At 39.2% G+C, this 27,942-nt stretch overlaps 2 protein-coding genes across 4 annotated transcripts in view; one reads left to right on the forward strand and one right to left on the reverse strand.

Annotated features, from left to right (window-relative positions):
* The window catches only part of SASS6 (SAS-6 centriolar assembly protein), a 62,828-nt gene extending 50,510 nt beyond the window's left edge, over positions 1 to 12,318 (forward strand). For both annotated transcript variants that reach the window (XM_078451620.2, XM_078451621.2), the window contains 3 exons: positions 6,287 to 6,384; positions 8,805 to 8,899; positions 8,999 to 12,318. In XM_078451620.2, the coding sequence (XP_078307746.1) occupies positions 6,287 to 6,384; positions 8,805 to 8,899; positions 8,999 to 9,105 (300 nt within the window). In that variant the 3' untranslated portion in view covers positions 9,106 to 12,318. The remainder of the gene's footprint in view (positions 1 to 6,286; positions 6,385 to 8,804; positions 8,900 to 8,998) is intronic.
* Positions 11,371 to 27,942, reverse strand: part of SLC71A1 (solute carrier family 71 member 1) — a 42,858-nt gene continuing 26,286 nt past the window's right edge. For both annotated transcript variants that reach the window (XM_060624983.3, XM_060624984.3), the window contains exons 5-12: positions 26,798 to 26,912; positions 24,058 to 24,276; positions 23,670 to 23,783; positions 22,839 to 22,910; positions 16,386 to 16,498; positions 15,174 to 15,271; positions 13,628 to 13,791; positions 11,371 to 12,580 (exon numbers count right to left, since the gene is read on the reverse strand). In XM_060624983.3, coding sequence (XP_060480966.1) covers positions 12,374 to 12,580; positions 13,628 to 13,791; positions 15,174 to 15,271; positions 16,386 to 16,498; positions 22,839 to 22,910; positions 23,670 to 23,783; positions 24,058 to 24,276; positions 26,798 to 26,912 — 1,102 coding nt within the window. In that variant the 3' untranslated portion in view covers positions 11,371 to 12,373. The remainder of the gene's footprint in view (positions 12,581 to 13,627; positions 13,792 to 15,173; positions 15,272 to 16,385; positions 16,499 to 22,838; positions 22,911 to 23,669; positions 23,784 to 24,057; positions 24,277 to 26,797; positions 26,913 to 27,942) is intronic.

Genomic DNA, 27,942 nt, shown 5'->3' on the forward strand with positions numbered 1-27,942 from the left:
TTTTTAACATTTATTTATTTTTGAGAGACAGAGGCAGAGCATGAGCAGGGGAGGGGGAGAGAGAGAGAGAGATACAGAATCTGAAGCAGGCTCCAGGCTCTGAGCTGTTTGTTAGCACAGAGCCTGACGCGGGGCTTGAACTCATGAACTGCAAGACCATGTCCTGAGCTGAAGTTGGACACTCAACCGACTGAGCCACCCAGTCGCCCCCTCATTTTTTAAAAAGTCTTTTATCTTGGACACCTGGCTGACTCAGTTGGTGGAGCGTGCAACTCTTGATCTTAGGGTCATGAGTTCAGGCCCCATGTTGGGGGCAGAGTTTACCTAAAAGAAACTTTTTGTTTTTTTGCTGTTCATCTTGGCTGCTTTCCATTACCCTGTCACGTTGCTGATTTGTTCCTTTGCATTTGCTAATCTGCTGTTGATTCTTCTACTATATTTTACATTCAGTTGTTAATACAGTTCTGATTAGTTTTTGTGTATTTTCTCTTTGCTGAATTCTGAGTTCCTCCATTCTTCTCTACAGTCCAGTGAGCATCTTTCTGACCATTACTTCAAAATCTTTATCAGATAGATTAGTTATTTCTGTTTCATTTAGTTCTTTTCTGAGCTTTTGTCTTGGTCTTTTCATTTGGAGCATATTTCTCTCTCCTTTTGCTTGACTTTCTGTGTTTACTTCTCTGAATTTGGTGCAACAGCTATTTCTCCTAAACTTAAAGGAATCATCTTGTGTATGGTCATCTCCTGTGTAGATTGTGTATGCCTGGTGACCTTGGCTGGCTGGCTGGAGGTAAGGCTTGTGTGGGCTGGGCATCATGAGGTACTTTGTCCTGCAGCTGCCATGGTGGGAGGTCCTGAACTGAAGCAGGCAGGGGCCAGGGTGGTCCCGGAGCTCTCCATGCAGAGGGTATCCTCCCAGGACAACTGAAACTGAAGTGGACACTGGCCAGGGCTTCCCATGTCACTCTACACAGAAGGCACCCCGATAAGTCATCTGGAGATGATGTGGCAGTGGGTTTGGAGGTCCTGAGGTATTCTTTACTAGGGGTGCCCTGCCAAGATGTCTGCAGCCAAAGTGGTGAGGGCCTGGAGTGTTCTGGGGTGCTTTGCCCCTCCTGTTACTGTGGCAAATGGCGGGAGTACAGTGAGCGCTGATTAGGGGTGTTCTGGTGTGCACCATGCTGGGGTCGCTGAAGCAGTCTTCCAGCTAGGGTGTCCAGACCCTGTTCTCATCCACACTGTCAGGGCTGAGCAAAATAAACCGTGCCACTTGCCAGCCCCTCCAACCCAGAGAGAGTTCCAACAGTTCCCTCCACCATGTGGCAGAATTCTAGGGCTGGATCTTTTATTCTAGTTGCTCTTTTAAATTGCAGCTTTTTTCTTGTTTCCCAAGGTGTCTGGAAGTGGTGTGGGCTAGGAGCCCAGGGCTGGCTGAGGTACCCTGTCCCCTGTCTGCGCTATCAAGGTGGAGGGGGAATGTAAACAGTCCTCACCAGCCCTTGTGGCTCGGAGAGGGTACAGCAGCTCTCTTGCTTTTGGCAGAATTCTAGGACTGGATCTTTTATATTCTAGCTCTTCTTTTAATCTGAGGCTTTTTTCTGTGCGTAGGGCAGGTGAATCAGCTCACAGTTACTCAGTACTATCCTTCCCCAGTGTAGTTCACAGTGTTGACATTGGGTGTTTCCCTTTCTTATCCTGTCTCCACCTTTTGCCATTCTCTGTCTATATTTGTTATGCACAAGTTGTTCATTCAGCCTTCAGCATCTTCAGGAGGAATTGCTCTATAAAGAGGTAGATTTGGTGTGTCTCTGGAGGAGGTGAGTTCAGGGTCTTTCTACATTGTCCTCTTCCTACGTTGCCATCAAAATCAACAAGTTTCTGTTTCCTTTCAGCATTTTGAAGAGGTTATTCTGTGTTGCCTGGATTGAATAGTTTCTGGCAAGTCAGTAGTAGTCATTTTTTTAGCACTTTTTCTCTTTAGAAAGTGACTTTTTCTCTGGGTGCTTTTCACATTTCCTTTTTTTTCGTTTTTTTCAGCAACTTATTTATGATATATTTTGGTGTGGTACATGTATATCATTATCCACTTAGGGCTTTTTATGGAGGATCTGTGTATCAGGGGTTTATGGTTGACAACTTGGAAAATTCTGGTCATTATTTCTTCACTTTTTTTCCTATTATTTTCTTTCAATATTCCATTTATACATGGTTGATCCCATATTTTTCTGTTGAGACTGTTCATTATTTTATGCTTTATTTTACAGTCAAATGCTATGTTTTAAAGTCACCTATCTTTTTTTTTTTTCTGCAGTGTTTAATATGCTGTTATTTCTGTCCAGTTAGAAATTTGTGTTTGAGGTATTGAATTTGCCATTGCTGCAAGTTCCATTTCATTCTTTTATATTTTTCATTTTTCTCATACTTTCAATTTCCATTAAATTCTTTTTGATCGTTATCTTTGTTCTAACATCTCTGTCCTTGTCCTGTTATCATTTCTGTCATTTCTGGATCTGTTTCTATTGACTCTTTCCTTGGTGTTACATTTTCTTAATGTCATCTCTAGTAATTTTTGATAGAATGTGGAGCACTGTCAGTGGTTACATTGTTGACCGTATGTGTTTTGTTATCTTCCTTTAAAGAGTGGCTGGTAGGATCGCCTGGGTGGCTCGGTTGGTTAAACTTCCAAATTCATCTCAGGTCATGATCTCATGGTTCATGAGTTTGAACCCTGCATTGGGCTCTGCACTGACAGCTCAGAGCCTGAAGCCTGCTTCAGATTCTGTGTCTCCTGTCTCTCTGCCCCTCCCCTGCTCATATCCTGTCTCTCTCTCTCAAAAATAAATATTTAAAAAAAATTTTTTTTAATAAAATAAAGAGTGGCTGGTATTTAAGTTAGTTGTGGGTTCCCTTGATCCCTTTGGAGCATTCTAGGTTTCTTTCATTTTTTTTCTTTAGCTTTACTTGGGTACATCTAAAGTAGCTTTTACTCAAGAGATAGTTCAGCCCTTCTACAAAGCTGTGATCCTTTGTGGCTCTTCACTGAATGCCCTAAATGATTACTATGTGTCTCCATGATTATGAACCTTAGAAATTGTTCATGTGAAAATTCCCATTTCTTTCTTTTTTTTTTTTTTTTTTTAACTTTTTTAATGTTGATTTATTTTTGAGAGAGAGAGAGTGCGAGCGAGCAGGGCAGGGGCAGAGAGAGAAGGAGACACAGAACCCGAAGCAGGCTCCAGGCTCTGAGCTGCCAGCATAGAGCCCAATGTGGGCTCGAACCCACGAAGTGTGAGATCATGATCTGAGCTGAAGTCGGATGCTCAACCGAGTGGGCTCGAACCCACGAAGTGTGAGATCATGATCTGAGCTGAAGTCGGATGCTCAACCGACTGAGCCACCCAGGCACCCCTCCCATTTCTTTTTTCAGTCTTGGGGCATTTTTCCCTATGCATGTGGCCAGTACTAAGCAAAAATTCTAAGGGATCCATGTGCAGATTTCCAGAGATTTTCCTTTATACCTTCTTTCTCATTAGAATTCTGCCCTTTAACTTTCACTTACTCCAAACTCCCTAAATTCTGATGTTGATCTATGTTTTCCCTCTGTACCTGAATTTAGGGTGTGCCTCCAGTTGGAAAGCTGGGTCATTGATGGGGAATTACATTTCTCTCAAAGGTTACATACAACCTGTGCATTGTGTGTTCAGTATTTGAGACCATTCTTTTTATTTTGTACAGTTTTCTAATTTGTGATTGGTGCTGAAAATTATCTTATGAATTGCTATCTGATACTTTAATATTCCTCACCCATATTTCTTTTTTTTTTAATTTTTCAATGTTTATTTTTGTGAGCGAGAAACAGACAGACTGCAAGTGGGGGAGGGGCAGAGAGAGAGGGAGACACAGTATCTAAAGTAGGTTCCAGGCTCTGAGCTGTCAGCACAGAACCTGATGTGGGGCTCAAACTCATGGACTGAGAGATCATGACCTGAGCCGAAGTTGGCTGCTTAACCGACTGAGCCACCCAGGCACTCCATATTTATTTTTCTCTAAGGAATATTAGAGTCAGCTTGTTTCACTTTAAAAACTCCTTTTTGTGTTTAAGGTTATCATGTGAAATGCATGGATTAATGTAGGGAGAACTAATATCTTTGGAATATTGAAGCTTGATAGTACGGTAGTACATACCTTTTTAATTTGTAGTTTTAACCTATGAAATTAGTATCTATCTATTCCTATTTTATTGACTTTTTACCAAAAGTAGGTATTTAATGTTTTCTCCTGCCTTTTCCTTTTGTATGCAAGTGGTCATAATTTTTTTTTCCATCTATTAGTTTGATTATGTGTATACATTTTTCTGATATAGAACCCATTTATAAATTCCTGGTGTGAAACATGCTCAGTCATCTATTTTAGTTTGATTTAGTTTGTATAGATTCTTGGGTTACTTTTGTTTTAAAATTCTAATTCCTAGCCTTTCATTTAGAAACCATAAATATAACAGACTTTGAAAATTCTTGAAAAGGGAAGAATTCTCAGAATACATGCTGTATATGCATCATTGTTATAAATAGGGAGAAAACTTTTAGAACTATGACACTTGCTTATTTAAAAATTTTTGGGGTGACTAGGTGGCTCAGTCGGTTAAGCATCCGACTTCAGCTCAGGTCATGATCTCGTGGTTCATGAGTTCAAGCCCCATGTCTGGCTCTGTGCTGACAGCTCAGAGCCTGGAGTCTGCTTCGGATTCTGTGACTCCCTCTCTCTGCCCCTCCCCGGCTCACGCTCTCTCTCAAAAAATAAATAAAAGTTAAAAATTAAAAAAAATTTTTTTTGAGTATATTTATTTATCTTGAGAGAGAGCATAAGCAGGAGAGGGGCAGAGAAAGAATCCCAAGCAGTCTCTGCACTGTCAGCACAGAGCCTGACAGGGGGCGGTAAGCTCAAACTCGCAAACTGTGAGATTGTGACGTGAGCTGAAATCAAGAGTTGGATACTCCAGGTGCCTGGGTGGCTCAGTCGGTTAAGCGTTCGATTTCGGCTCAGGTCATGATCTCTCAGTTCGTGAGTTTGAGCCCCATGTCGGGCTCTGTGCTGACAGCTCAGAACCTGGAGCCTGCTTCGGATTCTGTGTCTCCCTCTCTCTCTCTGCCCCTCCCCTGCTTGCTCTCTCTCTCTCTCTCTCTCAAAAATAAACATTAAAAAAAAAAAGCGTTGGATGCTCAACCAACTGAGCCACCCAGGTGCCCTGATACTTATTTAAGTGCCGGGGTTAGAAGGCATTGACCCCTGCATTGTCAAAAAATCATGTATAACTTTTAACTTCCCTGAAATTTACTGTATTTTATATATATATATATATATGTATGTGTGTGTGAAAAAAAAATATATATATTTTCCCCCTGTCTTCCCCATGAATGTATTTTATATTGTGATTGAAACATAAGAAGTTGCCAAATGATTACAAACAAAGGGAATGTAGAGGAAGCATACGGGTAGGCTGGACTCTCCCCTGCTTTTGGCACTCCTCATTCCACTCCCTGTGTGCATGGTTAGTTCACTGAGGCCTGAGCTGAGAGGCAGTAAAGGAACCGGCTCTGGAGAGAGATTCTTGCTGAAGTGGCAGGGCCAGTTACTGGTTGTAGTTGGGCAAGGATCACAGAATGAAAGATACCACACCACTGGAGGGTCTGGGGAAACCCCAGAACAACAAGGAGGGAGCCTGCAGTGAAGAGCAGACAGCAGGCAGGGGTGCCGTCCACCATGGTGGATGTTCTCTGAGGTGGTGAGCTAAAATCCCCAGGGAACTAGCAGCTTATTGCTTGTCAGCATTTCCTGTAAGCAGAAACTAGGGAGTCAAGTGGGTAAGGAGTAGGTGTTACTTCAGGATCCAGCTTTGCTAACTGGGTGGGGATGAGGAGACAGATGGTACCGCATTCTACTGGTGTACTGTATTTATTGACCAAAGTCCGTATAAATAGCCCCTACAGTTCAAACCCATGTTGTACAAGGATTGGCTGCATTAGTGTTTTTGTTTCAAAATAATTGTTAAGAGATCATGTTGCACTGTTCATCTTGCTTCTATCACAGGAATATTTTTGGCAAGGAGAAATAGGATTTTTGTTGTTAAATCTCTTCAGGAAAATGTTCTTGTGTTATAAAATAACTTGTTGAACCTGTTCTTCTATGTTCTAGATACATGAGAAAGAAGTTTTAACCATCCATCTCCATATGGAACTGCCTCCGTTCTCACTAACTCAGTTACATGAGGTGTTTTCCCTCTTCACAGGTTCAGTTTAACTTGCAGTTTACAAAACCAAATACGTCACTAGGAGATGTTCAAACAGGAACAACTATTAGTATGCCTTGCTCAACTGATAAGGAAAAGTAAGTACTTGTCATAAAATTTAATGTTTGCACTTTTGAAAGTCATCCTAAATAATTTTTATCGGTGTTTGAAAGCTTTGATGCCCACTTATTTATCTGTGACATTTTAAGTTACTGATCAGTGGGATTGAAGCTAGAGTCACTTTTCTCTGTAAGAAATAGATTTCCCTGGGCGCCTTGGTGGCTCAGTTGGTTAAGCATCTGACTCTTGATTTTCACTCAGGTCATGGTCTCACCGTTCATGGGATCAGGCCCTGTGTTTGGCTCTATGCTGACAGCATGGAGCCTGCTTGGGATATTCTCTCTCTCTCTCTCTCTCTCTCTCTCAGTCTCTCTCAAAATAAATAAACATTAAAAAAAGATTTTCCATAATTTTTTTAAACTGTAAGATACAGTTAAACATACAGTAAAATTTTATTTTTTAAGAGACTTTCCTACATAACTGAAGATCTCCCTTTCATATGCTTTTGGGCAAGTAGATTAGAAATCTTTTTAATTCCTCTTACTTGGTGGTTTTTGTTTTTGTTTTCCTGTATGGCTGTGTTTGCCTCTGGAAAGCTCTCCATTTTTCTGAATTAATGCTGCTAGTGTAAAGTGCTCTGAGAAGCCAGCTCTTTCAAACTGCTAGAATTCTTTGCTGAGAATAACAAGGCTTGTGAGATTGTCCCATACCTAACGAAATAAGCTTTGTGACTTCTGTTTTGCCTACTCAGAAATTCCTTCCTCTTTTTTAGACCTTACACAGGTTTTACATAGTGAAGTTTGTAACGCATGAAAACTTGTTTCTGGGTATTCTTCATGTTTGTAATATTTTTTTCTTACTAACTCTTCTTAGTTAAAATTTAATCACTTTAAGGCCTGTCATGAGCTGGCTCTTATTCATTGGCTTCTCTAAAATTGGCACCAACGCGAGTATTATAATAGTTGGTGAGCCTCTTTTTAAAAAAAAAAAGTCAGAATTCTTTGAAGTCCTGAAATTTTTATATAATCTCACACTTGTTCAGGAGGTGGAGCACCTGCAAATCGTGTTAATGGTAGAACTTGGTGTTGATACAGTTAACGTTCATACACCCAACAGCAGTTTCACTTGCAGAAAATATGATCATATTTGTGGTACAAAATCAAACATAATCGTGTGTCCATAAAATTAGGACTGGTCAGCTATTTTGACTGTTTTCTCTTTTAGTTTTTTTTTTCCTTTATTCACTGTCAGCTAGGAAAAAGTGGCAGTGGATATCAAAGGTTAAAAGTTAAAATTGAAGGAAATACCTGTTCACCCACTTAATTCTTCTCTGAAAATTGGAAAAAGATCATTTTAAGAATGTAATGTCATTGTTTTACAAGTGCCTTTAAATTCTTGTTATAAGGAACTACTAGAGAAACTTAGCACTGGATGGATTTAGAAAGTAGGACTATGGTAGTAGAAAAGGGTAATATATGACTACATAAATGCCCCTCCCTGTTTTTTCGCAGTTTATACTTGTATTTATCTGACTAGAATTCATTATTGTGTATTAATTTTAATAGTGCTTATTAGTGACAACTGAAGTATTAACAAAATTTTGAAGAGCTTTTGGCAAAGGAAAAATCTTACTCATTAAATACAAGATGAAATAGAAGTTATTAAATAATAAGGGTATTCTTGAAGCATGAACATGTGTTTTCATCATGTATCATCACTTAAGTGCTGCTGTTTTACAATTTCATAGTACTAGACTTTCATTTAGCCTACATTCTTAAAAAGAATTTTTTTTTAATGTTTATTTTTGAGAGAGAGTGAGTGGGGAAGGGACAAAGAGAGAGGGAGACACAGAATCTGAAGCAGGCTCCAGGCTCCTAGCTGTCAGCACAGAGCCTGACGTAGGGCTCGAACCCACGCACTGCGAGATCATGACTTGAGCTGAAGTCAGACGCTCAATCGACTGAGCCACCCATGCGCTGCTAGCCTACATTCTTTATCTTAGCTCTATGACTTATTAGTGCTACTTAGTTTACTGGGAAGAAGGGTATTTTGGCTTGTGGATAAATTGTTTGCTTAAGAAAGCACTGAAGAGGGGTGCCTGGGTGGCTCAGTCAGTTAAACTCAGTCGTTTGACTCAGGTCATGATCTCACAGTTCGTGAGTTTGAGCCCCGCTTCGGGCTCTGTGCTAATAGCTCAGAGCCTCTAGATCCTGCTGAGAGTTCTGCAGCTCCTTCTCTCTTTGCGCTTCCCTGCTCACGTTCTGTCTCTATCTCAAAAATAAACAAACATTAAAAATAAATTTAAAAAAACACTGAAGAACAAAGCTATAAATATAACGTAAATTATTTTACATATAGTATATGTATATATATATATAGATAGATTAGACAAACCTTCAGAATTAACTATTAAGTGAAAACAAGACTTTGTAAAAATAAATACCATTTTCCTTTCAAGTGGTGCAAATTTAGGGCTGGAATCCAAATATCTGAAGAAAAGGGAAGATAGCATTCCTTTACGCGGACTCAGCCAAAATCTTTTCAGTAATCCAGGTGAGAAGACATTGTTGAAATGGCTTGTACATTGTGGATTCACTGTATTATATAAAGACTTAGTGAATACGAATAATGTTTTTCTGTCCTCATTTGCAGACCATCAGAAAGATGGCACTTTCGGAGCAGTACAGACATCTTCAAAGCCCCCTGTGCTCCCTTCTGCACCGTCAGCCTATTTCCCTGGGCAGTTAGCGAACAGTTGATGCTAGTGTGACCTTTTACTTTTTATTGAAATTTTAGAAATTCACAGGGTTTAAAAATATATGAACAGCATAGATCAAATCCTAAGCCAAGCAAGTTTCCAAGGTTACTTGAGCTTAACGTATTAGATCGTTTGGATCCTTTTTAAAGGACCACTGTCTTTTATGGCAAGGTAGAGGAGCCCATGGGGGATTCTGAGTGAGGATTCTGAGTAAATGACACTTTTTAGTGTGTGAACACGGTGTTTTATAGAATAATAGTATGAATTTTATTAAACGAATCCTTAGAAATTCTCAGAAGTTCGAAGGAAAGAGTTGGTCCTTTTAAGGGACATTCTAGTCCTATTGAGTATCTGGGTAAATGAAAACCTGCTCAGACAGAATATGAAACCAAAGAATGTTAATAATTCATTTTATTTTCATTGGTAAAATAAAAGTTTTGACACCTGAGAATTATGAGGGAAAATGATTATCTCCAAAGATAACCTATATTATTGATGTTTATAGTAAAGGGAAAAGTCCTAAAATTACCTTGAATGAAAATAAATCCTTCATAGCAAATAAATATTTTCCTTGCAACCTCTTTAAATTAGCTATTAAACAAGTCTACTTATTTTGATAAATTATAAAAATAATTTGGACAGCATATTTACATAACCAGATTAGGCAGAAAGTGCTTTTAATCATTTGAACTGCAAAGTTTATAGGATTTTAATGTTTTCTGGAAGTCTTGACACATCTATTTTTTTCTCTTTTTTGAATTTCATGAGTTTGTTTTGCAGTTACATCTGTATTAGAATATTTTAAAAATTAGTACTATAAAAAATACTGGAAGAGCATCATGAATATTCATTGTATTTGTTTTTTTATATCAATGGGTTCATTTTAACGTTTGCTTAATAAAGTAGGCAAATTGAATAACTGTTAGAAGTTAACAGCTGTTTTCCCTGTAACCAAGTGTTTCAAGTAAGAATTACTTGGAAAAAATTAGGTAAAAAAAAATTCACCCAGTATCAGAGGGTCCCCAATTTGTTTTCTTGCTGACCACCACCCAGTACAAAGCAGCATTGTCTTATGAAACCTATAAATCAGTTTTTGTTTGCAAAGATTGCTAATACTTGTGTGATATTTAAAAAACCATTTTGAAGAGGGGCGCCTGGGTGGCTCGGTTGAGCATCTGATTTTGGCTCAGGTCATATCTCAAGGCTCCTGAGTTTGAACCCTGCGCGTTGGCCTCTGTGCTGACAGCTCAGAGCCTGGAGCCTGCTTCAGATTCTGTGTCTCCTTCTCTCTCTGCCCCGCCACCCCCTCAGTCTCTTTCACAATAAAAATAAACATTAAAAATTTAAAAAAAAAAACACAAAAAAACTATTTTGAAGGACCTCCCTCACCACACAGATGAAGAAAGAGACATTGAAGACATTAATGGCATACCAGTGTCATTGGGTTCACGGTAAGACAGAGAATCTTTGCTAGTATTTTTCTGAAGCCACAATATTGAGTCCTATGATACTGTGAAACGTTGCTGGCAGTTGCAAGCAATCTTAACTAGGGGATTTATTCTAAAACATTTAGTAACCATTATGGGGTTGGATTTTTGTCATTTAAATATATACTATATTAGTAAGAATACTTGGTTACACTAACTTCAGAGCACTTCTAATCATCTGGAAAGTAACCTCTTGGTGGTAATCTTTCCTGTAAATATTACGTGATATGTATAAAACGTGACAGTGTCTGGATGGGATTTATGATCTACAAGTAGTTTTTATTTGAAATTGTTTTGCAGTGTACAGTTGTACATGTGTTAATCACCAGGTTGCAATGAACGTATTTCTGTAAACTGTGAGCTTTGTTAATAAAGTATTTATGGAGTGAGACATGTAAAAGGTATATGAAAACATCAACCGGACTCATCTGCAACTACCGACTGTGCTTAGAATTTAAGTACTTGCATTTAATTTATGGACCAGGGTTTCATTTCTTTTGTCCTCCTACCAGAGTGTTTTGTAGTACGGGAGAAAAAAGGGATTGAAAGGGAAAAAGGTGTAAAGCTTTGATTTGTTACTGTAAAAACGATGATGGTAACAAATAAAGCCCAAACAGACCTTCTAGGGAATCACAGATCAAGACTTTTCTTTTAAAAAAAAATCATTAAAATATTTAATTTTATTAACAGAATATTTACATTTCGTTTAAGATCTTATTTAACCATAGTGAATGTTCCAAGTTTAAAAAGCATTGCGCAATAACCACACACAAGATGAAAACAGTGTAAACTATACAATACTTTATGTACAATTTTTACAAAGTAACACTTTTTTAAATAATATAACTGGACACAAAAATATACACTTTAGAGAAATTCACATCAGGAATTGTATAAAGCTCTCTTCTAGGGTCCTGAAAATTTAGGACAAACATTAGCTCTGTAAATAAAGTGTTACTGTGACAGTCCTGAAAGGCCACTATATATATTTATCTACATACAGATATCACATTGACATTTTCAAGGCTACCAGCTTTACTATATAATTTTAGATTATGTATTCAAGTGTTGAGGTTCTTATGATTATGCAAACATTAAAAGAATAGTGGTAGAAGTAGCTGGGGAAACAAATTCGAGCCAGTGTTTAGATTTACAGACTCTACCCCAATTTAAATTCTAAATGGCTGATACTTTCTCATTTCAAAAACAGTGGTGAATGTTTTTAAAATAAAATTACTACAAACAAGCTTAAAACATGATTCAGATTTAGTACAATTTTCTTAAGTTTTTTTCTTTTTTTAAATGCAAACAGTTCATTTACCATTTCTTTACTTTAGTGCATCTGCATTAAGGCTTTGAATTATTTGACCCAAGATTTTACAATGTTAAAACTAACAGGTCCATAACCGTACTACCTACTCTGTCTCACTGTGAGTCAGCATAGAGTTAAAGCTCAACACCTGAAGGAAATGGTAGCAGAGACGTTGCTAGTATCTAAGAAGGTACGTATATAGTTTTTAATTAAAGGATGTATAATAAAACAAAAAAGCTTAGTGGCAAGAAATTGGTGCTAATAAACAAAAGGTTTCTTTTCAAAAGAAATTGTAACATCTTTGGAAAACTGTCTGGTTCTGGTTCTTTCTTTAGTTCCCACGAGTTCATGCAGATACATTTCTTAAGACAATCTTAAAGTACATTGAGATGGAAATGGAATGTACATCCAGAACTACAGGTGAAAACTAAGACCTGGGTGTGGTAGAAAAGTCTTCCTGATTTCAGTCATCACACGTTCGTGTCCTGGAGTAAAGGTTCTTTGGCCTCTCCTGGCGCTTGTGTACTATGGGGGTGGCTGTGACCACCACAGTGCTTTCTCCAGCTGCTGGACCGCAAGCTTAAATTGGTATGTTCTGGAATAAACAAGGCAACAAGCAGAGCCAGCAGTACGGAACAGGCTCCAAAGAGGAAGGGGGGGCCAGGGATGATCGAATTCTGAGGAAGGAAAAGAGAATTAGGATTTTTGCACAGAGCATCTCTGTCTTAAGAACTGCTCATCTTTTAGTAGTAACAGACTACCATGAATTATAAGCCAAGACCACCTCTCTTTCTCCGTTAAAGCCATGGTTAGAACATGCATTTGCTTTTTAGAAGAAAAGGGACACGCTCACTATAATATTCTGAGGATAACAACTGGTCCCAAGAAACAGCCAAAAGATTGTTTTAAAAACAGCCTATGCAAAAATACACTGTCATCACAAAATCGGAACACGTTCTATGATGAGCCTTCGCTTAATCTGTTCAAGATCTCAAGAGTAATAAAATCTAGTATACACTATGAACTACAGTAACAGAATCCATGACTATTTTCTTTAAAAGGTAAATATATTCTCTAGTAACTAAAGGTGAAGAAAATACAGCTAATGCCGTTACCATTAAGAATCAAACCTTTGTTTTAGTCCAAACTACATTCATTCTTAGCAAAAACTTGCACTGCCAGTTTAACCTGTGGGTAGCCCACAAACAAACACTCATTTTCATTTAAAAGTAGTCTTAGCTGGTTAGATCAGTGTGGAACTCTGCTGAACAAGCAAGGAAACTGATGAGCTGTTTGTATTGGCTAAAATGATAATGTTTGCCGTTCACATTTTCAGTTGTATGGGGGGAAAGTACAGCAAACAAGTGAACAAAAGACGTTTATCAGCACCTAACTGACTTTTCGTACAGAAGGCAGGCTTAATATAGGGAACTCCCGCAGTACAAAAGTCCCGGATGAGAGACAAATTGTACTACAGATGAACGGTTGTTAATCTATGCTGTTATGTGTAATAGGACAAACCAGAATATTTAAACAATTCTCGAAGGAAAAGGTATGTCCAATTTCAAAAAGGGGTAGACAGGAGAACACAGTCCTTTTAGGCTTTGGTTTTTAAGTGTCGTAGATCTAAAATAATCTCACGTAAAAACTTTAGTGACCAAAACCCATTTATCTTGTAATCCAGCCAAATGAACTATATTTTCACCATGTGAATGAGGAATTACCTGTTCAAAGTGGTGCTGTGGGCTTGTGTTTGTTCCCAAGTCTGTTCCTGTCATTGGCAGTTCTTTAAGTTCCACATGGAATATGTAGAAAATGAATCCATAAAGAGCTGGTCCCAGACCATTGCACAGTCCTCGAATTCCTGTTATCATTCCTTGAACAACACCTAAATCGTTTCCACAAATTATGTAATGCTCCGCTTACTTTTTTTTTCCTACCTTAGAACCCATGCAAACAGTAAGTCAATCTAAAACCAAAGCTTTCTTTACTCAGACACTAGCAATTTACTACGATGACATTAAAAAGTACTTAGAGGCCATCAGCTCTACAAAGCGAAAGCAGCAAATACGAAGTCAATGTATACCCGACCCATACACAGGCCTAGTTTAAATAAGTGGGCAAAAGCACTTTATTTCCCTTTGAAACATCGCCGGCTAAAAATAAGGCATTAGTTCACAAGTATAATTGTTAAAAACTGTCCCAAGCAGCTATTTAAGACCCCATTTCATCAAATATAGACCCTTTTTATAGAGTTTGGGTTGGGGTGCCTGGCAGGTGGCTCAGTCAATTAAGCATCTGACTTTGGCTCAGGTCAGGATCTCACAGTTTGTGAGTTCGAGCCCCACAGTGGACTGTCTTGTGTTGGCAAAGAGCCTACTTCAGATCCTCTGTCCCTCTCTCTTTGCCCCTCCCCCTGCTTGTTCTCTCTCTCAAAATAAATAAACTTAAATTTAAAAAAAAATAATAAATTTTTTTTTAACGTTTATTTTTGAGACAGAGAGAGACAGAGCATGAATGGGGGAGGGTCAGAGAGAGGGAGACACAGAATCTGAAACAGGCTCCAGGCTCTGAGCTGTCAGCACAGAACCTGATGCGGGGCTCGGACTCATGGACCGCGAGATCATGACCTGAGCTGAAGTCGGCCACTTAACCGACTGAGCCACCCAGGCGCCCCCCAAAAAAAATTTTTCTTAAGAGTTTGGTTTTTTTGCTCTGGGATCTTCTCCCAAATGTAAAATGCACTATGCTTTAGCCACAGGCCTTTCCTTTCTCATTTAGCAACCAAGTGATCATTGCCACTCTTGTAACACCCCTTTTTTCCCTTATAACTAGAGGAAACATACCCTTTTCAAAGAATTATCTTTTAGCGTTTCAAGAGGCAAATGTTCCTACCACAAAAGCATAAGACAACAATGTTGTCTATGTCTTTAACTGAAACATAAGATTTAAATAAAAGGGTTATTTAAACCCAAGGTGTCCAGCCCATCCATCAGAGTAAACACTTAATAGTGAATATGTGGTGGCCGACCTAGATCACTCGATCTTCTTGCGAGAGAACAGACAGGGCCACACATAGAGAGAGACATAGTTGTGTATCCACCAAGACAGTTCCCTGGACTCTGCTTTTCCTCTTAACAGTGAAAGCAATTTTAAATTCTTTATCCTAAAGATCCATTTATGATTCTGTACTTAGGAAGGAGACAGAACATAGCATTAGAATATTCTGAACTTTTAAATAATTATCATCATGCATTCTTATCAGCTCACCTTGTTGATCAGCATCAGCAGTTCGTGACACAAGGGCACTGACAGCTGGAAAGGTAATGCTAGACATGGCTGCTACTGCCCCAGCAGCCCACATCATCCTGTAACCAAAGCAGCCAAACAAAAATAAATTCTCCACTGTGCCTGTCAGTAAAAATACACAAAAATCCAAGTAACTTGCTGCAAAATGGCTGTGGTGCAGGGAAAAGGAGAACTGTACTTGCTCTATTCCTTCCTTCCTTCCTGTGTGACTCTGGGCCAGTTACTTCGAGGTCTGGAGCACTGGGTGGGGATGGGGGCACTCTGAGCATAGTGGGTAATACACCTAACGCAACATCATTACATGTTTCCCAAGCCAGTGACTCTTCAGGCAGTGTTCCCACAGACTTGTGATTCAGTGTGAGGATACAGATCTGATCTAAGCCTTGGATGTTCTGGGCTTGAGACGTGAAATGTTTCTGATAATTTAAATTGTGAGCACCTCTTTGTAAAAGCTAGCCTGGAAAACAAAACATCATCAACATGCTCTTGATGCTGACTCCTATCCAAATCCAAAGAGATGATACGTTCAGGTGAATGAAACATTAGTGGAAAGCGTGGACTTCGGTCCCGTGATTGTGAACACAGAGGTGTGCGCGGGCAGCCTGACCTCAACGTCGCTCTTCCCCTCGCTCTGCAGTGCAGACTGGCAAGAGAAGCAGAGAGACTCTTCTCTGGCATGAAGCCGGGACCAAAACAATTGGGCTTTTCTCAGTTAACTTCTAGTGTGTCATCGTCATCAGTAATGACCACTGGTGTTACACAATACTTCTCTTCTAACCAGAAGAACAAAAAAGGCAAGTAACGCTAGCTTTCAGAGCTTTGCTGCTTTGAGGTTATGTTTTTTCCTAATGAAGATACAGATTAAATGTCCAGTAGAGACTGAAAAACAATCTCATTTTAAAATGTCCCGTTTTAACCTGTCCCATAGATACAAAAGAATGTCACACCTTTCTATCCTCAAGCCAGTCTCAAATATACAAATACCCAAGTGAGAAATCTGTATTATATACATTAGACAGGAAAAGAAAAAAGCACAGGAGAAGACAGATTAAAGTCTAATACTCAGCCTTAGATGAGAAGCAAATACAAACAAAAAGTCTGTCAATTATAACCTCAATAAAGCTGGAAAAATAAAAAAAACAGCAAAATTAAAAAAAATTAAGATATACCTACCAAGGTTCTGAGCCAAAGCCATACCATGCCAGCTGTAATATTTGAAATCCAAGACCCAATAAAATGGTGTTCTTATTTCCGATTGACCGCATAAGTAAACTCAAGACTATGGTCTAGAAAAGAACAAAAACCAGAATAGTACGGTTTATACCAGAAAAGAGCTTTAAAAAAAAACAAACAAAAAACTGGTGACTTCCTTCAATCTGTAATCTAAGATTACCACTTTTCTTTACATTTTGGCTTTTCAACAATTGCCCTGAATATATCTTGAGACCATTATTCCAGGTCACAGACAGATGAAAGGTTCCTCTGCTGACACAGATCCAGATTCAGGGAAAAAGACAACTGGAAACAGCAAAGTGAGCTTTCTGTTGAGTACATTTCTACTGACCACCTAAATCAGAAATTGTAAGCAGTGGCATCAAAAAGTTCAAACTAATGATTTGGAGATCCTGTTACATAATAGCTTTAAAAGTTTTTACAAGTCCAAGTTAATCCAAAATGCTTATTGTTCCGACTAAATACAAATAAAACAGTACGACAATTACTCTACATCCTTCATCCAAATTATTGCTGACACCATGATGCTTGGCAAACAGTAAACAGATATAACAAGTATCATATGGGAAAAGTACAGTTTAAGAAACAGAGCCTTTGGAAAAACCGCCTGGATCATAATCTTGGCTCTCACTGTATGACCCTGGGCAAGTTACCTCACTCTCAAACAGTGTCTTCCAAAATGGCAAGAATATTACCTACTTCAAAACTCTGTCATGTGGGTTAGATGAAATGATATTTACACAAAGTGCTTAGCACACAGTAAGCATTTAATAAGTATTATGAGTGGATGGGTTTTCTTTTCTTTCAAAGCTAACAAATTTAGCAATGATCTGGGGACATTAGAAAATATTTTTTGCTATTTTAATGAAAGTATTAAATATACTACCTAAAAGAGCTAGTAAGTCCATACAGGAAAAAGTGAAAATAATTCAGGAAATCACTAGTGGATAACTGGCTGACATTAAAAAAAAAATTTTTTTTTTAACGTTTATTCATTCTCAAGAGAGCGCATACATGGGGAAAGGGCAGAGAGAGAAAGAGAGGGAGACGCAGAATCCGAAGCAGGCTCCAGGCTCTGAGCTGTGAGCGCAGAGCCCGATGCAGGGCTCAAACTCCAGAATGGTGAGATCATGACCTGAGCTGAAGCTGGACACTTAACCGACTGGGCCACCCAGGCACCCCACTGGTGACATTTTAAATGTACAATTATCAAACAGAAGTTTCAAATTCTTTAAATGGATACAACCATTTAAGAGTTTACTCAGATTTAATTACAGATAAGCCAGTGGAAAGCTAATGAAGATTCTTAAGATTCTTGAACAATTAAGACTCCTAGCTTTTTTCTCTCAGATTTTCCCTTAAATCAAGTGAGTATACCACCAAGTTTCATAAGGCACAGAACCTTACTGGATTACATTCTTCAACAACCACAATCACAAAAGGGAACTCACCCAGAGTAAGCAGTTAGCAAAGAAAAACTTCCCGTTTATAGGACACTCTAACTGGGAACACGGATTTTCTCCCCCAGGGCAGGAACTTTCCTTAAATATCTGAATCTTTGTATCCCCAGCACCTATTGTAAGTTCTTAGTGTTGATGGGAAGTATGTGTGATTTCTAGATACATCACAAATATTCTCAATAATGATGGAATAAATTGCTTAGTATACATAGTGTGCTAGACAAGAAAAATTATTTGGTGTCCCTTAATTTAGTAGAACTCATTTTGTCCCAAAGGTTAAATAACTTATGACTTAACCAAGATGTACACAGCTAGCTAACAGTTAACTGACACGAGTTTGGGTCAGTTTACCAAATATTTGCCAAGTTCCTACTATATCCCATTGCTATTCTAGGTCTAAGGGCACTGACCCAAGGGTCAGAGAATAGGTCACAGCACTGGTCAGCAAACAGAATACCTTGTCTTGGAGAGAAGATGGACATAGGCACACTGTTTAACAAGAGAATTCCAGGTTGTAGCTGTTGTGAAAAAAATAAAATGGGAATTGTGTGACAGAGGGGCTACTTTAACCATGATGGGCAGGGAAGGACCTTCTCAGGTGACAGCTGAATGAGGAGGTAGAGGAGGAGGTGGTTATGTGAATATCTCAGAGAACAGAGCGCTCTAAGCAGGGACAGCAAGTGCAAAGGCCCTGAACTGGAGTGTATTCAACAACATGGAGAATGGGGCAAAATGAGGTCACTTCGAGTCTAGGGTTATTCTGGTTGCAATGGAAAGTAAATTTTAAGCAAAAAAAGAGGATTAAAACTTCACAAGAATTTCTTTGCCAAGTGAATAAACTGTAGGGAGACAATTATGGAAGCTGAGAGACTAGTAATGGAGATGGTGAGTAATGGCCACTAGTAATGGAGATGATGAGAAAAGCTTCAATTCAGAATGTATTTTGGAGATAGAGGTAACGGGAGATACCATCTGATGGACTGGATGTGTGGTAAGGAGAAAGAATGACAAGCATCAACAAGAATGACACCAAGGTTTGTGGCCCTGACAACCAGGAGCGTGGTCATGCCTGTAAATGAGATGAGCAGCACGAAGGTGAAGGAATCCAGATTTTAGTTCTGGTTATGTCCGGTTTGAGATGCCCAGCAGATGTGTCAAGCAGGAACTCAGGGGCTGGCGTGGAGGTAGAAATGTGGGAGTCACCAGCATACAGAGGACTAGATGAGAGCACTCACGTAAACGTTTAATTAGTGCAAGCATTATGAACTCACGCCTCCTTGCTCCAAAGAAGTGATAAGGCCTAAAAGCCCCAAAGGGGACAGACAGCAACTGTTTGGCTCCCAATGGGAAGCGGGTCTGTCCATGTTTACAGACCTTATTGTTTTGGGGGAGAAGCTACATACCCATATTTTCACATAACCTCCCAATTTTCACTCATTATTTTAATGTTTATTTTTGAGAGAGAGCAAGTGGTGGAGGGGTACAGAGAGGAGGAGACAGAGGATCCGAGGCAGGCTCTGTGCTGACAGCAGAGAGCCTGATATGGGTATGGGGCTTAAACTCACGAACCGCAAGATCAGGACCTGAGCCAAAGTCAGACACTTAACCAACTGAGCCACCGAGGCACCTCTAACCTCCTAATTTTGAAATGCTTCCTACTAATTTTTAAAGTTTCTATTTATTTATTTTTAAAAGACTTTATTTTCTTTAGTAATCTGTATACTCAACATATGGCTCAAACCCACAACCCTGAAATCAAGAGTTGCATGCTCTACTGAATCAGCCAGCCAAGTGCTCCTTTAAAGTTTTTAAAACACCAGGGCACCTGGGTGGCTCAGTCGGTTAAGCGTCCAACTCTTGATTTTGGCTTAGGTCATGATCTCATGGTTCATGAGTTCAAACCCATGTCGGGCTCTGTGCTGACAGCGCGGAACCTGCTTGAGATTCTCCCTCTCTCTCTGCCCCTCTCCTGCTTGCACTCTTTCTCAAAAATAAATTAAAAAATAAAAATAAATAAAAATAAAGTTTTTAAAACACCATGAAAAAAACCAATGTCCTCTAATTTAGCACTTACTTGGGTGCAGGCATAGTACAGGGTGCTACAAAAACCAAGATGAATGTGATATACTCCTAACCTCACAGTCTACTCGGAGCTCTGCTACTATAGAGACTCACAATCTTGGTACCAAGGCAAGAATAATCAGAAATAAACAGGTAAAAGCTAGTGTATTCTGTACAGTGACAGATATGCCCTAGTTAATATGGGAGCTCAGAGAAGGGATACTTAGGGCGGAAGAATGGGAGGCAGAAAGGCCAGCAGGAGCAAAAGCACAGGGGCAAGCGGTACAACAGAACAAAGGGGAAGCTGTAAGCTCTGTGCTGCTACAGAGGAGGCTCAAAGACACAGATCTTCCACTGGCTTCAGAGTTCAACCGTAAATGAGTTATTCTCAATGTATACTTGAGATAAATGAGAATGCAAGATAATTCTTCTACCTTTGGGGTTATATATTATACTTAACATTTTAGTTCATATAATGACACAGCAATGTAATTATCAGTATTTCTATGTATGCCACATACTTCCTCTCACCTGTTTTTGAAGTCCAACTGATTTTCTGACTTTATTTTTAAATGTGAAAATTCATCTCAAAAATTGTATTTCTATGTAGGCCTCGAAAGCTAAATGGTCATTTAAGTGCCATATTCCTTGTGGATCGCGTACATAATGTCTGCTGTAGCATCAACGCTGGATGGATGGTGCCTCATTTCTTCCCAGACTCAAGGCACTATGAGTGCTCTAAATATAAACCCAACCACGTGCCTCCTGTATTCACATGTCTGCCCCTCTGGATTCTCAGCTCTTAGAGACTGTTTTCCACCTTGTGTCCTTTGTGCCAGGTGCCATCTACTGACTAGAGGGAAAATTTCCTCTGAAGCACCCTCACATCACTCAAGCGTTCCGCAGGGTTACTGCCTGAATTTATTAGGCACCTGCAGCTTCCATGACCAGTTACATATGAAATGAAACTTCCTAACACTTTATAGCTATAAATCTCTTAAGTGTCAGAGTAAATGTTAGCTAGTTCTCTTCATCTAAATCTTCAACAAAATATTCACAATCTCACCAATGTAAGAAAAAGATAAGACATCATGAGCAGGTAAGATTTATCCCAGGATTAAAGATTGGTTTAACACTTGAGAATTCATCAAGCTCTACTCTATTTGTATAGTTTCCTTGGTGTTATGCTTCAGAAAGGTGTTTTTTCAAAAGCTACTTATGCATACAGGCAACAATATATTTTCCTCCAAAGCTCAAGTGCACTTTTCTGATAGCCAGGATGGAATGCAACATTACTTCTGATCAAGGAGCTTCAAGACAAAATGGAAATTAGAAATAGTACTAATACTGCCATGTGTACGCATGTGTGGGTCTTGGGGATATTACAGAATTTAAATTTAAATTTGACGTTTATCACTAGACCTACCAAAAAATTCATAAATGATGAGATCTGCAGAAGGAATCCTACACCTAAGAGATGGTGAAACATACTAGAATCCTATTAAATGGACTCTGCCTTTCATTTTAAGAACAGAATAAAACAAAGCTGTAATCTAGAAGACTGGATTTAAGGTGGGAGAGAATGTTAGATCATCTCAGAGTCTAGAAAAAACAAAGCCAAATAGGAAGAAATGTTTGGGGCTTTTTCACAGAAAGAAGGACTGACAGAAAATTCTGGCCACTGGAGCACAGTACTTGATTATGGAACAGAGACAGTTTCGAGGCAAAGGTGAAACATCTCCTAAGGAGATCCAAATTCCTGGGCTGATTAGTATCTTATTCATCAGACAACCACGGGCTACCAACTGGGTTTCCAAGACAAATAGCTCGTGCCATTCCTCTGCTCAAAACCCTCTAATGGCTTCCTATCTTCCTGTCACATCTTAGGACAACCTGTGAGGCCCCAGATGATCTGCTCCCTCTCCACCTTTCAGATTCCATTTCTTAAAGGTCTCTCCTTTGCTCACCGTGTGAGAGCCGTACTTGGCTCCTGGCTGTTTCTTACACATGCCAGGTACAGTCTGTCCTGAGAGTTTTATTTCTGTTCCTGCTGCTTAGAATCCTCTTCTTCCAGATATTCCCATGGCTTGTTCTCCATTCTTTTGTGTTTCTGCTCAAATGTCACCTTGTGTCAGCAGGGCCTTCCCAACCCTTCCAAATAAAATTAACACCCAGCCCCCAGTCAATCTCTAGATCCCCAGTACCATTTTTCTTTATAGTTTTCATTACACCTGATATGTTTACATCGACATATTTATTAGTTTTCTCTCTTATCCCACAAGAATGCAAACTCTACAACGGCAGGGATTTAATTAAGTTCACTGGTATATCCCCGGTGTGCAACACATGGTAGGTATGCAATAAATATTTAAGGACTAACATAAAATATTCTACTTTGGGGCACCTGAGTGGCTCAATTGGTTGGGCGTCTGATGTAGGCTCAGGCCATGATCTCACGGCTCAAGAGTTCAAGCCCCATGTTGGGCTCTGCGCTGACAGCTCAGAGCCTGGAGCCTGCTTCAGATTCTGTGTCTCCCTCTCTCTCTGCCCCTCCCCCGCCTGCACTCTTTCTCTCTCCCTCAAAAATAAACATCAAAAAAAAAAATTAAAAGAAAATATTTGACTTTATGCAGGTAAGCAGTGTAAATCAAACTATTTTTCTGGTTTAGACATCATATGTTGATTAATATATGTGTCAGTCCCCAAAATCTGATCAAGACTACACTTAACAAAACAGGAGTTTCTGAACCTACAAATCTCAGATTCCTGACACTCGTGACTCCATCAAGAAAGTGTCACCTGAGTATCACATAAGGCCCACGTGGATGGTCAACCAGGAGTAACTATCTCATCACTCTAAAAAGAAACTCACCTGTGCAATAATGGAAAGAATGCCAAGGACTGCTATAAATGCTGCAACACTTTCTGGTGAAAACTTCATTATCTAGAAGGTTTCCAGAAAAAGCAACATTAATTAGTAAAAAAGCACAACAAACACCATACTAATGCAACTATTTGTACATTAACATCAAATGGGCACCAAACTACTTGAACATTAACATCAGAAAAAGAAAATACAACTCATTCATAACCAAAGAATTCTTCAGAGGAAGAATCTGGCTTTCACTGAGAACCCAATCCTAACTGTTAACATACTAAAAACAAAAGCTACTTAATTTAGATTAGGTAAATCTAAGTCCCTTGATCTAGACTTAGATTTAATAAATTGGAGACAGCTATCAAGCACTCTGAGTCCGTTTTACAAATAAGTATCGCGCTGTTTTGTGCTTTTTACAGGTCTTAAAAAAGGCTTGACCATGCTTGGTAAGATTAGTGTTAAGGAGCAAAAACTAACACTCTCATTATGGCTAGCTGCTTTGCTAATCCATGCTCTAAATCACAAAGAGACTGGAGTAAGTGAATGGATTTCAAGCTTCCCATCATGTCTATAAGCAACACATAAACTCAAGCCACATACATCGACAGGATAATCATATCTTTCTGCATAAGCCAAAAGTCTTAAGAGATATGCATAAGGATCATAAACCACACTACACAGGAGGAGTTCTAGCGAGCCATTATTTACAAAATAGGACTCATTTAAACAGTCCCTTCTATTATAGTGCTCTCAAGATTAAATATTTCTGTTATTAAGGCACTAAACGATGGAAGAAAAGTCCACCTTGGCAGAATAGGATTTTACCTGTCTGAGGTATAAAAAGAAGCTGGAATATTGGCCTGCCTCCGGTAGGTAGGAGAGAAACACCGTAATGCAGATTAGCAGCACTATGGAATCTTGGCCCACTTTTTTTAAGGACTAGAATTAGAAAAAGACAGATATAAGGTTTTATACCCAAACACTGACCTGCTCTTAAAAATATGCAGTGTTATCTTCTGGCAGTGTACATACAGATACCCAGCTAGCTTTTAAAAATGTATTTCATCTTCCCCAAACTATTCCAAAAAGTATTTAAAACATTTTTAAAAATCTGTCAAGATGTTTTCCCCAAAGAAACATCCACAACAAAATATCAATATTGCACTGAATCATACATTCCCTTTTTTGCCAAAGGAAAAAACAAACTTTTTACCGCAAAGGGGTCAGCCTGTTCCCAGGAAATGGGTGCTCCCCACGATGCTGGCCGCATCTTCTCAGGCAACGACTCTGGCACAGCAACAAGGATAAAACAAATATCTAGCAACGCTATTGCTGTGGCCAGGACCACCACCAAGCTGTCCCCGTATACTCGTCCAAGGTAAGCTCCGATTGCAGGGCTGGTTACCAGACTTGCGGCAAATGTTGCTGACACCTGTGACAAGTAAAGGTCGACAGGAAGAGATTAGTCAGTACAGCCTGACTCTACCTCAGCACCACGTAGCTCAGATTTCCATCAGTCCTCCCGTCGCGCCCTCCCTCTCCTGCCTCTGCCATTTGTCTTATGCTCTCTTCTTTTGCAGGAAGAGAAAAGAATTAGATTTTTTAAGTATTAGATTCTTGGGGCATCTGGGTAGCTCAGTGGGTTAAGTGTCCGACTTCAGCTCAGGTCATGATCGCATGGTTCATGAGCTCGAGCCCCGCATTGGGCTCTGTGCTGACAGCTCATAGCCTAGAGCCTGCTTTGGATTCTGTGTCTCCCTCTCTCTCTGCCCCACCCCCACTCACGCTCTCTCTCTCAAAAAACAAATAAACATTAAAAAAAAAAAGGAGTTAGACTCTTAACTAAAAAAAATACGTAATGGCCTGAAAGAAGTCTAAAAAACAATGCTCTGAAGAAATCCACTATGACTTTTTTCCCCAGTATTAAAATGAAATGTATGTTTACCTTGATGCATATTTAAGACTGGCTGAAATAAAGCTTAAAGACTTTGACATTTATCTTCTCATCAGAGAGAGTGTTAAGCGCTAGGATAAAACTGAACTTGGCGATCTCTTTAGGTGGTGGAGTTAGGAAGGATGGGATCACAGGTCCTTGGCATTTAGTTCATCACTAAACATGTCTAAAACTCTGAGGAAGTCCAGACACCTCTGGTGAAGATGCAGATTAAAGAGGACACAGGTGAAAAATTTAATTCTGGGGCGCCTCGGTGGCTCAGTCAGTTAAGTGTCCAACTCTTGATTTCAGCTTAAGTCATGACCTCATAGTTCATGAGTTCGAGCCCTGTGTCTGTGTCCACAACGGGCTCCACGCTGCCAGCTTAGAATTCTCGCTTTCCCTCTCTGCCCCTCCTGCATGCATATGTGTTCTTTCTCAAAATAAGTAAATAAACTTTAAAAAGCAAAGAGTAACTTATTCTCAGACATGTCTGGCTTATTAGACAAAATGGCCTGCACATCAGCAGATGTGACAGCAAATAACACCTGACAGAGACTACACTCTGTAGAGGATAATTAGTGACCAATGTTGTAGTGCAGGAGTTTCTGCTCCCCACCCTGTGTTTTATTCTCTTTCTAGGCCATTTTTGACTTTTTGATGGAGGATCTAACTTCATAGGAGTGCTTATTTGTAGCTGTTTATTAAAAACTGCTCAAAAGAAGCAATTTGATTTCCAAAGGTCAATTATTTGACAAGTACATAACATTCTAGTAACTTTAAATATCTAGCTATCGGCCCAAGTATCCATCAGCTGATGAATGAACAAAATGTAGTATAGTCCATACAATGGAACACTATACCAAAGTGGAACTCCTGATAAATGGATCAACATGGATAAACCTCAAAAGATTATGCTAAGTGTAGACCCAAAAGACTACGTGTTGTATCATTTCAGTTATGTGAAATTTCTATTCAAAGCAAAACTACAAACGTAGAATGATTGGTGGTTCGTTGCCTGAGGTGAGGGGTGGAGACAGATGACAGACGGGCTGTGGGCTGATGGAAATATTCTAAAACTGGACAGTGGAGGTATTTTGTTATGGCAGCTCTAGCAAATTAAATACAGTGGGCTGTGGTCTCAGAGGAACTTGGGTATGAGCATGGTTCTGGAACTTAAGTGGACAAAGGAGCAATGGCTCTCGCTGCGAGGGTCACTGAGATATCGTATTCACAGAGACCATGTATTCGAAGCAGTGAGCAAAGGTCCAATTAGAGTGTAGGTGTTTCATGTCATTTCCCTTCTCCTCCATTCTCCTCACCTAGTGGCCTTACTTTTCTGGTTAGACAGAGGACCACAAAGAACACCTTCCCCGCTGTTAGCTGCATCTGTATTATTTTTACAAGAATTACCTGTCATTTGCTAGAATATGCCTTTAATATATAAAGCCTCCAGGTTGAAAATTAATTTCAAGGATCTGGCTATGACCAAAAAAAAAAAAAAAAAAACCTTTAACAAAAACCACCTGGATTGTGGTCATGGTTGCACAACTGGAAAAATTTACTAAAATTCATTGAATTATACACATAAAATGGATGGGTTTTATGGTATGTAAATTATAACTCAATAAAACTATTTAAAAATTTTGGGGGTACCTGGGTGGTTCATCAGTTAAGCGTCTGACTCTGGGTTTTGGCTCAGGGGTTTAAGAGAAAAAAACAGATGAACATAAGGCAAGGGAAACAAAAATAATATAAAAACAGGGAGGGGAACAAAACAGAAGAGACTCATAAATATGGAGAACAAACTGAGGGTTACTGGAGGGGGTGTGGGAGGGGGGATGGGCTAAATGGGTAAGGGGCACTAAGGAATCTACTCATGAAATCATTGTTGCACTATATGCTAACTAATTTAGATGTGAATTTTAAGAAATAAAAAATAAAATCTCAAAAAAAAAAAAAAGAAATAATTAAAAAAACAAAGTGTTTTCCTGCAGCTACAAAGAATAAACAAACATACCAGTCCATATGCCATACTTCTTTCATGTTCTTGGGTTATATCTGCTACATATGCAAATACCACGGAGAAAGTTACTGCAAAAACCCCAGAAACAGAGATAACAGCGAAGTACCACCTAGGATGTAAAGACAATTGACAAAAAACAGATTAACATTACCTTAACCTTCCTTTATTTCTGTAAGTGAGTTAGAGTAACAGCTTATTTCAGGCAACGGCTTAAGTCATCTATAAATCATAAGCCATAGATATAATGAAAACAGCATTAGAAGTGGCCCTTCAAAAATAATTCAGCTACTAAGCGGGAATACTTAAAATATATTTAGGTCAATATTTCACCCAAGTAGTGTACTGTTAAATGGCTTTGTTGTTGTTTCTACTAAAAACAGCAACAAACTAAAGTCTATTATAATTCATCCACTAGTACTTCCCACCACAGCACTACACAAAAAACAAAATTCAGTAAATAAAATGGAGGAATGTTACTCTCTATTTATTTTATGCCATATATATAGAAACTAGATGTTATTCTATAAGCTATCTTTAGCTTTTCAAATGTTGGCAAAACAAAAAATCAGTCTTTACATAGAAGAAACCTGTATGTCAGTTCACAAATGAAACTGAGAATAATTACTATAAAGAGTGAACAAAAACTATTAAAAAAAATTTTTTTTAATGTTTTATTTATTTTTGAGACAGAGAGAGAGAAAGAACATGAGTGGGGAAGGGGCAGAGTCAGAGTGAGACACAGAATCCGAAGCAGGCTCCAGGCTCTGAGCTGTCAGCACAGAGCCTGACGCGGGGTTCGAACCTACGTTCCATGAGATCATGACCTGAGCTGAAGGTAGACGCTTAACTGACTGAGCCACCCAGGTGCCCCAAAAACTATTTTAAAAAGAGCATACTACAGGAGCATTTGGGTGGCTCAGTTGGTTAAGCGTTCAACTCTTGATTTCAGCTCAGGTCATGATCTCATGGTTCATGAGTTTGAGCCCCAGGTCAGGCTCCACACTGACAGCACAGAGGCTGCTTGGGATTCTCTCACCACCCCTCCCACCCCCGCCACTCCTTCTTGAGCATGCGCACAGGCATTCTTTCTCTCTCTCTGAAATAAATAAAACTTAAATAAATAAAAAGCAAATTGCATT

This window comes from Panthera onca, chromosome C1 (genome assembly GCF_046562875.1).
Source record: "Panthera onca isolate mPanOnc1 chromosome C1, mPanOnc1 haplotype 2, whole genome shotgun sequence".
In the NCBI taxonomy this organism is placed as follows: domain Eukaryota; kingdom Metazoa; phylum Chordata; class Mammalia; order Carnivora; family Felidae; genus Panthera; species Panthera onca.